Source organism: Triticum urartu, chromosome 7A (assembly GCF_056163025.1).
Source record: "Triticum urartu cultivar PI428250 chromosome 7A, HENAU_Tu73, whole genome shotgun sequence".
NCBI lineage: Eukaryota > Viridiplantae > Streptophyta > Magnoliopsida > Poales > Poaceae > Triticum > Triticum urartu.
In genome coordinates this window covers 513,865,063-513,877,285 of record NC_141879.1, presented here as the reverse complement: position 1 = coordinate 513,877,285, position 12,223 = coordinate 513,865,063, and the positions used below count along the sequence as shown (strand labels likewise).

General features: G+C 45.8%; 1 protein-coding gene across 1 annotated transcript; it reads right to left on the bottom strand.

Moving 5' to 3' along the window:
* Positions 1-6,459: 6,459 nt before the first annotated feature.
* Positions 6,460-10,489, bottom strand: LOC147960204 (uncharacterized). The gene is made up of 4 exons (XM_087537738.1): positions 10,004-10,489; positions 9,421-9,618; positions 8,130-8,213; positions 6,460-7,493 (listed from the first exon to the last, which is right to left on the bottom strand). Exons 1-4 carry the CDS (start codon positions 10,133-10,135, stop codon positions 6,825-6,827), a joined length of 1,083 nt encoding a protein of 360 aa, XP_087393864.1. The 5' UTR covers positions 10,136-10,489; the 3' UTR covers positions 6,460-6,824.
* Positions 10,490-12,223: the final 1,734 nt, after the last annotated feature.

The window sequence follows — 12,223 nt, the reverse complement described above, 5'->3', positions numbered from 1 at the left end:
GCGGATCTCGCCGGAGCCGGCCGGGACTTCGCCGGAGAGGGGGCGGGGAGGCAGATCCGGAGCTCCCTCGGCCGGATCCCGACGGCGGCGAGGTAGAGGATGGTCGGCGGCTCGCGGTGGCGCCGGGCGAAGGCGGCGAGGCGCGCGGCGGAGCGGCGACCGGCCGGGTGGCGGGCGCGGAGGCGGCGGCGGCGCGGAGGCAGCGGCGGCCGGCTCGGAGGAGGAGGCAGCGACGGAGAGGCGGCTGCGGGCCGCGGGGGCCTCGGCTGGGCCGCGCGGGCCTCGGGCGGTGGCGGTGGCGGCTTGCCACGTGGCAGGCGGCGGTTGGCGGCGGCGGATCCGTCCGGTCCGTGTCCGGCGCGCGGGAGGGGACGATCTAGGGTTTTTTCGGGAGGAAGGAGAAGGAGATCCGCGAATTTCGGGAGGGGACTTTAAATAGGCATAGAGGGAGCTAGGAGAGTCCAAATGAGGTGCGGTTTTCGGCCACGCGATCGTGATCGAACGATCTAGATGATGGAGAAGGCTTAGGTGGGTTTTGGGCCAAATTGGAGGGGTGTTGTGCTGCAACACACACGAGGCCTTTTCGGTCCCTCGGTTAACCGTTGGAGTATCAAACGAAGTCCAAATGATACGAAACTTGACAGGCGGTCTACCGGTAGTAAACCAAGGCCGCTTGGCAGGTCTTGGTCCAATCCGGAAATGTTTAATCCCCACACACGAAAGAAAGCTAGAAATGACCACCGGAGGAGAACGAAGCGCCGGAATGCAAAACGGACAACGGGGAAAATGCTCGAATGCATGAGATGAACACGTATGCAAATGCAATGCACATGATGACATGACATGTGATGCATGACAACGATAACAACACACGGAGACAAAGACCCGAACCCGAGAAAAATAAATAACTTAACGCCGGAAACGGCAAGAGTTGGAGTACAAATTGGGAAAGTTACATCCGGGGTGTTACATCGTGACTAACTCATTAGCCACATTGCTTGCAAGCTCTTTACAATGTTGTATTACCGAGAAGGCCCGAAGATATCTCCCTGTCACATAGAGTGCCAAATCCCAGTCTCGATCCATGCCAACCCAACAGACACCTTCAGAGATAACTGTAAAGCATCTTTATGATCACCCAGTTACGAAGTGACGTTTGATAGCACACAAGGTATTCCTCTGGTATCCAGAAGTTGCATGGTCTCATGGTCTTAGGAATAGATACTTGACATGAAGAAAGCTATAGCAATAAACTCAAGTGATATGATCGAATGCTAAGCTTGTGATTGGGTCTTGTCCATCACATCATTCTCCTAATGATGTGATCCCGTTATCAAATGACAACTCATGTCTATGGTTAGGAAACCTTAACCATCTTTGATCAATGAGCTAGTCTAGTAGAGGCTCACTAGGGACATAGTATTTGTTTATGTATTCACACTTGTATTTAAGTTTTTGGTCAATACAATTCTAGCATGAATAATAACCTTTATAATGAACAAGGAAGTATGATAATAACCAATTTATTATTGCCTTTAGGGCATATTTCCAACACTATGCTTATGAGAGATGTCTCTAGTGAACCTATGGCCCCGGGTCCATTCTCCATATTTACTAAAACCCTAAATTTGCTCGTTGTTTTTATTTTATATATCTACCACTATCAGATTTAATCCTTGCAATTAGTGGGATCAAGGGGATTGACAACCCTTTTGCCTTTGTTGGGTGCAAGCATTTGCATTTAGTGTATGCAGGTACCACTTATCTTGCTTTCATAGTATTTCTTATTAGTTCGATATAAACTTGTTTCTTAACTGGGGAAAATACTATCTGCTACTATATTGCTTTAACCCTTTCTCTTCGGGGAAAGCCCAACACTATCACAAGTAGAAAAAGGAATTTTTGGTGTCGTTGCCAGGGAGGCTTCACCAAACAAATCAGGTGCCTTCGCACACATCTATCAATTTGCTTGTTTTTACTTTCTTTGTCATTTACCATTTTATTCACCTTCTCTTTTTCATCTCCCTCCTTCCTCTCTAAAAAATTAAAAATACCAAAAATATTTTGTGTGTTATCTTTGCTTGAATCACCAACATGTCTACTCAAAAAAAAATACTAAGTTGTGTGATTTCTCAAATACTAATAGTAATGATTTTATTAGTACACCAATTGCTCCTCCCGCCACTACTGCGGAGTCATATGATATAATAGTTGCTTTGCTAAATCTTGTTACGAAAGAACAATTTCCTGAAAACCTAATGAAGATGCTACATCCTATATTAATACCATCGTTGAATTATGTGATATGCAAAAAAGAAAGGCGTGGACAATGATATTGTAAAACTGAAATTATTTTCTTTCTCTCTTAAAGATCGAAATAAAGCATGGCTTTCATCTTTACCACAAAATAGTTATGAAAGAACATTTTTATTGTTTCATGCTATTATAATATCACTTCTGAATACTTTTTTATAGTAATTTATATTGTTTTTATGGACTAACCTATTGATTGAATGCCCAGAGCCAGTTGACGTTATCTGCATGCTTTTTCTTTTATAGAAAATCCGTATTAACAAAGCTCAAAATACCATGGGGATTTTTGACAAATTCTTTCTAAAGGAGAAGAATCCAGAAAGCACCGGAAGATGTTGGGGGCTACATAGGGCCACCAGATGGCCAAGCGATGTGGCCAGTGGGTGGCCCACATGGGCCAGCCTTTTTGGGTCCCTGGGCACCGTCTCTTGACCATTTTTCATATAAATTCCCATAATTTTCAAAACCCTTGGTACCATTTTTACCTATTTTTTCGACGCTGTGGGGTGGGCTCACGCGAATAACCAGCATCCGCATGCAAAAACGCTTTCTGATAGTATGTGCACCCGCATATGCCATTATGACAACAAAATATTTTTATTTTATTTTTATTTTTGTGAATTAGTGCCAGCGTATTTGTATCTCCTCGAAAGCAGGGCAACACATTCTTTCATCTCACAAGATGCAATAGTGACATACTTGTGGTGGACTCGTGTCCTCAGGCTCCCCCGTTGCAACGACATTTGCTCCAGCACTAGTGCGGAGCTTCCGAGGTAGTCCATGAGGGGACGCATGGTCTACGTCGACGACATCTGGAAGACAATGGTTTGTGGGCTGGGTTCTTGGTTTGCGGCTGGCAGGTACGGTTTCTTCCTTCGATGTTTTAGTCAAATGGGGTGCCTGATCTGGAGTTAGATGGCGTGTTTTGGGTGCTGACCAGCTAGATTCTTTCAATGGCAATGGCTTCGTCGTTGGTAAGGCACTTTGAAGGTCCGAAAAGCTGCATATTAGCGATGGAGCCGCATCGAGCTCAGGTGAAGAAGTGATCCATCATATTATTCTTTGGTGGGTGCTACGGTGGTGCCGGAGGCAGGTGATGGGCGTTGGCGTCATCTTCGGTCCTGATTGTATTTTTACTTATTGGCTGGTGGTCCTTTGTGCAAAGACTAGCGTTCTGGGTTTTTTTCAGTTTTGTCATGTCAGTGTATATGTGGCTTGTAACTTTAGTTTTATTATATAAATGAGACACGTAGTGCACGCAAAACAAGAAAGATGTGGATGCTATTTTGAACATTCCTATTCGGCAAGACATGGGTGAGGACTCTTTCGTGTGTTCGAAAATCTAGGCAACTACATTGTTAAAACGGCGTACAGTACTCTAGTAACTCAAAAAGAGGGAATTGTCTAGTGGAAGGGATGGCTACTAATACCTCAAAGAATTATCAACAATTGTGGAATGCACTTTGGAAGTTGGATGTTGTGCCAAAAGTGAGAATATTATGATGGGGAGTTCTTTGTGGAATACTTTCAAAGAACACACACTAAAAAAGACCCCATATCAACGAGTTGAAGCAGATGTAATATATGCCTTGCGATGGACGAAGATCTTCAGGACGCTTTAATTCACCGTTTGTATGCAAAACATTTTTGGGAATAGGAGCATTTGGGGGTGCAATCACAAAATATGTATATATGAAGTCTCGCATAAAGTTGTGTCCCGGCATATCTTTTGTAATATCTGAACTAGTTATAATTTGGGTATGCAAAATGACATTATAATTTGTGGATGACAACATGACTCATGTTCTGCAAGTGTTATAACAAGTTGACTGAAATTTCAACACGGACGGTTCAAGTTTGAAGCAAGTGGATTGAAAGAAGCAATAGCATGTTACATTATTTTTCTTTATTTTTAATCTATAGTAGAAGTATATCTAAAAAACAGATCTACACCTATTATCAAACCAAGCACACATGCACTCCAATGTGATAAAATTACCGAAGGATAAGAAGCCGGATACATCTCTCCTAGGCCATCTCATACACGAGCGGGAGATGATTCTCATGAAGGTTGATGAATACGATTCCAGATTTTCTAGCTAAATTTTCGCGCTCCGAGCACATAACCGACTTGTGGTTACATGATGCCCCCGGGATCTCTAAGCCTTGGCTATGAATTGTAAACCTATTCATTAGTCAATAAAGCTCCCAATCTTTATGCAAAAAAAAAAAAGAACAGGTACTATGCATCAGGTACTATACTGCATCAAAGTAGATTAACGTTATATATATGGACCCCCTAGCTGGCGAGCGTTGGCCGAGAAAGGGTGGCATTACGAACGATTTCGCTAGCATTATTAGTTATCAGGAGGTGGCAGTTTCTGTCGAAGAAGGTAATTTTTCGTTTTAAACTGCCATTTGATCTCATTTGGAACTAAAACTGCCATCAAAAGGGATTCATGTGCCACTCCTCTCTCACCAAACAGTCACTAGATATCATTTTCGTTTTTATATACCATGAGAAATGATTCAGTGATGAGCTCCCATTCCCATGATGGCATTCTTGCGCCGACAAAGCTGGCAATAACGATCAGCGGCGTCTGCAGCTATCGCGGCATCAACGAGTGCCCAATATCTAGTCCTGGCCATGGACAGCCCGGCCGAACGACCCAGCCTGAAAAAGCCCAACCCGCCTGGCCCGACACTGCTTCGAGGCCTAGATTTTAAGCCCGGAGGCTGGACCAGTCCCGGGCCTGCCATTTTCGTGATTTAATAAAGAGGCTTGGCCCATGGCCCGAGACCCGACGGCTTTTACACATGCAGGCTGGGCTTGGGCCTGATTTTCTAGGCCCGGCGTCCGGCCTAGGCCATGCCCAGGCCTGGGTTTTTTACATCGGGCTTGGCTAGACCTGGCCCGAGGGATGACCAGGTATACCAATATCCTTAGGAAACACAACGGAGCACATGGGACAGCAAGCGGTGGCTGACAACCATAGCATCCCACAAGCAGTCGGCTGCCCGGCGGTGGCGATATTCAGATCGAAATCGTCTAGGGCTCGGCTGTTCGAACTTTCAGTAGAATATACGAGGTAGAAACTTGCAGAATGTATGGGCAGATAACAGTTTTTCAAACAAAACTTGCCGAATAATCCTGCCCAGCAACATCGACCCTTCGCAAGGCGCACACGCCAGCATACTCTCTCCCGTCCACAAATAAGTATGCTCTCTCATTCACAAATAAGTATGGGAGTATTTAGAACTCATTTAGATGAGATATAATTTGATCTCATTTACTTGAAAAACAAAAACATATGACATCCATGTCAGCACACACGCATCTTATAGCATCATATCCAAGAGTAGGGCGTTTTGGAGCTCGGCCTCCATGGAGGCCGGATTTTTTGAAAAAATCAAAATTCACATTTTTCAGTTTCAAAAAAATCTGAAAAAAATCATACAAGTAAACAAGGATGTTATGTGTATGTATGTAAAATTTAAGGATGAAATACCCTAAAATGCGATCTGTGCAAAAAAGACAAACTCATGGACTTTTAGGATGAATAGTGCATCTACTAAAAAGCCTCAGATTTGTTCTTTTTGTGTAGCACTCATTTTAAGGTGTTTTGTTCTGAAAATTTACACACATGTGCTTTATGTCTCTAAGTATGTGTGTATTTTTTTTCAATTTTTTTTGAAATGTGAAATTTTAAATTTTGATCAAGTCAAACTCGGGCTCCATGGAGCCCAAGCTCTAAAGAGCATTTTTCGCATACCCAATGGCTATAAAAGATGAATGAGACCAAATTATATCTCATCTAGATGAGTTCTAGCAAAACTGAATAAGTATGGCTTTAGACGCACCTTCAGTCAAAACTTTCTTTTTTAGAGTTCAGACAAAACTTTTACTCCCGGAGTAGAGCTTTGACTGTCAATATCGTTCTAGATATTTTGATTGGAGATTGGAGATTTTAAAATCGTATGTATAGCTTACTTTGTAAACTAGGAGTAGGGTATTTTTCCCCGTATTGTGATAGAACAAATATAATTTATCTGACTTTAGAATTTGTCAGGGTTGTTTAGTTCAAAACGTGGTGCAATTTCTGACATGAGACATGATGAGAGCTAGGCAAGTCACTGGACAAGATATACCAAGTAATTTATATTTCTGGGCACATAATCAAGAATAAAATGCACAATTACATATGAATGGGGAATTATATACACAATGAGGCAATTATTCTCACGCGTATATAATTTACACTAGTAAAACATGCTTTTGGGCACAAGTCCTATGGCTATCTTCTGACCCCCCACACAAAAAATCTTCAAAATGCTGTCTTCTGTTGTCTATTCTCCATATAAAACAACCTGACCTCCAGCCTTCTTAGCTTCTTTACTCTCCATGCAAAATGAAAACACAAAGGTAGGAGGAAACTCGACAAGATATATCAAAAGCTGGACAACAATAGCGTCATAGCTCTCACTTCATCAAGTCCAGGAATACAAAACTCTCACTTCATCAAGTCCAGGAATACAAAACCGTTCCAAAGGCTATGAAGCACCATCGATGCCAATAGGTTGCGTGATCTGGCAAAGACACCTCCCATCACAACCCCGAGAAATATCAACGGCAACACCCTTTGCACGTTGAAGTGCGCTAGCGCAAATGCTGCAGCACTTAGCAGGATTGACCATGGAAGAGGCATGTATCGCGTTAGAGATGGGAGAAGGAAACCACGGAACACAATCTCTTCCCATATAGGTGCACATACAGTTACTACCACAGCATACAAGACCATTGCCACCGGATCACGGGCCATGATGGATTGTTCTACACTGGATACCCCAGCGACTGGCCCTGATGACATATGAACTAGGCTGATGTTGATGTGAGAGAGCAAATTCACCAGTGGGAATAACAGGCACCCCAACGCTACATCCCAATGCCATTTGCCCTTCAATTTGAACTCAAACCAGCCTGGAGGAAGCGGACGGAATCTACCAAGGCACTGGTGAAGGATAGCAATCCCAGCAAGGCCTTCAGTTATGTCCGTCACGAGGCTATATAATGCTTGGCCTCTGTGCGTCAATGTTTCCTTGCTAAAGCCAGCAGCATGAGCCAAGAATGGCACTATCCAGGAACCCACAAGCCAAAATGTCGCGATCCACAAAAACATGACCTGCATTCACAAAGTATAACTAGCTTCCCTTAATACCAAATTCATGTAAACTGCTAAGGCCTTGTACAATGCAAGGTTCTTAGGAGATGCTTGGAGAAATAAACCAGGCTTTCCTTAAGCACCGGTGCTTATTTGTACAGGGCAGACGCTTAATTAGGCGTCTCTCCTCTAGAAATAGGCACTGGTGCTTCAGAAAAACCACTTTATTTTTCTAAGCATCTCTCTAAGCACCTAGCATTGTACAAGGCCTAAAAGATCATTATATTCAATCAATGTTCCCTGTTTAACTGAAAAATTTAGCAAGACAACCAATAACCAACGTATTACCAGGGGCATCCATTTCTTTCCATTACATACATAATATGCTAGCACATGCATCATAACTTTTTTTTTCATGTCATATCCAAAAGATGTAACCACATAGGTTCGGCATCTTTTAGATCAGATTCACTATTGATATGTCCGTGTCCGTATACAGAAATCTAACGGAACATGGATGAATTACAATAAAAACAACATCTGACCCCTACCCATGTCCCTTAGGATACCCAGAAGATATCTTATGAATTAGCAAAACGGATGTCCGACAAAACCAAAACAAATATAGGAACATAATAGAATAACTTGAGAACTAACCTGGGTAATTGTTTGTCCAGTCCAAGGTACTGCCCAGCGCTCATTCCAAAATCTGGATACCGTTTCCTGTAGATTTCCCTTTATCTGGAAGATAAATTCAGAATTTCCATTGATTCACAGGACAAAATAAAAGTCTTAACAATGAAAAGGACTGGCATCAACATCTAGCCAATTGGCACTAAACAAAATATGAACACCTGAACCGATCAAATATCGAATGAGTGAGAAACTAATTTTCAAAGTATATTAACAATAAGATGGTAAATATTCTGCCAAGTAACTACAGATCCCACAATGTTTGCAACAAGAGTAACACAAAAGGAGAATATTAGAATTTAGCTTTACTGGTGAAAGACCGTGCAAGATATCATACAAATACCTGGGCTTGATGAGAATGTGTAGTGCAAAGCCCTAAAATGGCAGGTATTCATAAACTTATAAACGACAAGCACTTCTTCCTATATGTTACTCCCTCAGTTCCATAATTCTTGTTGTGGTTTTAGTTCAAAACTAAAACCACGACAAGAATTATGGAACAGAGGGAGTATTAAACATTGAGATGATCAATTGTTCATCCAAAAGGTTCCTTATAAACTCGGATAGACATGCAACGCAATACAGTAGCACAACGATAGCTATTTTCCTTCGGTCCACACATTGACTGGCACCACACTAACAGAGAAAAGCACATGCCTCTATCGGTAAGAAAATCAATTCAGGTGCAACAACTATTTTTTTATCAGGTCGCCGCCAGTTAATACTAATAGAAGCGATGTGATTCGGTAACTTGAAAACCAGGCCCAGCCGTAGTTAAAAAAGGCGCGCCTAAGCAAGCGCTTAAGTGCGCCTAGGCTCTAGGTGATAGCAAAACGCCTAGCGCATAACTGCGCTTAATCTGCACATAATTGCGCATAAGCATGCGCTTTGATCAGAAAAGCGCAAGACGGTGGCAAAACACACAATTAACGCCTAGCGCTTTTTTGAACTACCGCCCAGCATTTAATAGATCAAGTATGAACTCAAATCGATGTAGTAGTTCACAATGTCTCCTTCATCGACTGTGAAGAATGTTCTATGCCACGATTCCATGCATGACTATTGACTACTGTTTTGCCATTTTATCTCTTAAGCTCTCAAATAGCGTTTCAAGTGAGCAACTGAGCATAGAAACTGGTAGTTCTACTTCTATTGTATCACGCATACTGTGCTTCATTTTGCAGTATCAACCTACTGAAATTCCTATTGGTCAAAACACAATGTAGTTGGAATGCGAAAAAGAAACAAGACAAACCTTCTGCGCTCTAACAAACCAGTCTCCCTTTACATAATTCTCATCATCCCTGTTGGGGATTCCACCGTCTTCCTCCTTCAGGTCAGGGTCCCCTGAGATCTCTGCCTGCTCATTGTACTTGAAGCCGGTGCCATCATCAGATGTTGTTGACACATCGTGCTCCTGCTTGAAGCACGAGATGTGAACCGGCCCCCACCCCTAAATGCACACAACAAGCACAAGAAACAAAAAAAATCAAATTAACGCAAGCAGCATGCCATTGGCATGTCATTCAGATTGGACAGGTGGTTAGCAATGTTGCAGCTCGGAAACCAGACTTAATACATCACACTAGCAAAATAAACCACACATATCAAAGTTAATGAATCCATCGTTGCTTTCGTCTACAGATATCTGGAACCAAGATTACTACACTGATCCACACGACTCGCAAAATCTGTAGCCATTTCTCGCCAAAATTCCACAAAGCCGAGCACTGTACAAGGCTTGCCTGCTGAAGTTGCGGCAGACAACGACACGACCGGCTACGCAGAAACAAGGTCAAACGGTTCAACCAGGGAGCAGGGGATCTTTTTGGCCTTACCTTGGTGGGAGCAGCCACGCGAGGCTTAAATCTGAGTGATGGCCTCTCTGCGGCGGCGGAGGGAGGTGGGAGCCTAACCCTACCGCAGGTGAGCCGCGGAGGGGGAGGGGCTAGGCAGGAGGTGGACGACATGCGTGTTCGGTAACCCGCCGAACCGATTTAGGGCAGGAGAGAGGGGCTTGGGCAAGGAGGCGAACGGCGCAGCGCGACTCCGGCGACGTCGAGGCGGGGACCAGGACGCGGGCGAGTGCGCGTGCGGCCAGCAGGCCACAGCAACGGTGGGGGCGCGGGCGCACCGGCGGCCGGCTGGTAGGGCGACGAGGGGGGAATGCGAGCGAGCATGCGCGCGGTGTGAAGCGAGTGCGCCGACGGGGAGCAAGCGCCGCCGAGAGGCGCGCGGGCTGCTGGGAGGATGTGTCCTTTTTTTTGTTGATAGTTTGGAATTGCTTATCACGCTTGCCACGCGATAGAGGATGTGTCCTTTTTCAGACTGGGTCATGGAACACGTTTCACATTCACTTGTGCATCAGTTGATATCTATGCCGATGTGTTTTGTGTTTGTTGATCCGATCAATCCAAACCATCCAAATTTTACACTCTTAGGCCTCCTTTAGTTTGTAGGAATATCATAGGATTTCTATAGGATAAAATTTGCATAGAAAAATTTTCTTTGAGGCCCTTTTTTTTAGAACGAAGGCTCTAGAGGAGCCCGGCTTTAAATTAACAAAGCCATCAACCGGCCAGGAATAGTAATACAAGCGCGAAACCAACACAAGAAAACAGAAAAGCGACAAGGTACAAAGACGCTGGACAGCAGCTCACAAGCCTCACACACACCAAGCTAAATAAGATCGAACATGGAGACACGCAGCTTGGAGATGTGTAGGTCCTCAATCGCGTACGGGTCACCAAGGAAGTAGGAGAATGTCAGCACAGGAGTAGCAATTCCGACGGTGAGGAAGGACACGCCGTCGCCAAATCGCCAGCGGCCCCGACATGCCATGACCTCCCAGCTCCACTGTCAAAGAAAGCCCCTGCCTCCTCGCCTGGATCGAAGGCGCCGAACCGTTAACAGTGTTGCGGTTCACCCTAGAACCTGGGAGGAAGGACACCGGCAGGCTGCATCTGGAAAAGGAACCGAGCGCACCCGACAAGCCACGGAGCGCTGACCTGGAGCAGAGCACCACCAAATCCATGGACTGGACATGAATGAGAAAGAGATGCCGGAACGGGCGGAGAAGAGCAGTAGCGGCCAGCTACCTCCGCCGCTGCACACCCACCACATCGCCGAGTAAGCCCAATGCCCACCTAGCTCCCAAAGACGACGCCTTCAGGAAGAAATGCGACGCCAAGGGCGCCGCCGCCGCCCAACAGAGTTGTGGTTTTCACCCGGGAGACTAGAGGGCAAGGGGGCGGCGGATCTGACCTGAACGGCGCCTCCAAGGAGGGGAGTGGCGCCCTCGAGCGTCGCCGCCGCCAAGACCGGCGAGGCCGGCCTGGGATTTCTCCCGGTCTTCGAATCCCCGACACCCATACCCCAACGGCGCGAGACCTGGTGGCCCGCAGAGGAGCAGGCCGGATCTGGCCGGGGAGGAGCTCGCCAAACAGGGGAGGCAGGGGCGGCCAGATCTGGCGCTGCCGATCTGCCGCTGCACCACGCCACCTGTCCTCCGGTTCACCCATCGTCCACATGCCCAGGTTCGCCGGCCCACGCCCCCGCCATCGCCTGTCGCAGGGCCGGTGACGTCTCTCCGACAGGGCCGCCGCCCCGGGGACCTCGGCCCCCTGCAGAAGAGGCAGGGCAGCCAGGGCCCCGCCGCCACCTTCCTCGGCGGCGCCCCGGGCTTGCCCGGCGGCGGCCTCAGGCGGCGGCGAGGGGGGAAGGGAGGGGAAAAGGAGGCGGTGGCGCTAGGGTTTGGACCCCCGAGTCGCCTGAGCAGGGGCGACGCGAGGGGAGGGGAGGGAGTCCGGGCCTCTTTGAGGCCCTTTGATTTGTAGGAATGAATTCCTATTCCTATATAGGATAGGAATCAATCCTTCACATCTTGAAGGAAAAAAAACATTAGCTAAAACTTAATGGAAAAATTTCTATCCTATGCATCAAATGACATCTCTTTCTTTATAGGAATTGAGATGCATGTCATCTCACTTCCTATGATTTTCCTATTCCTACAACATATCTATCCTATGAACCAAAGGAGGCCTTAACATAATTGGTCA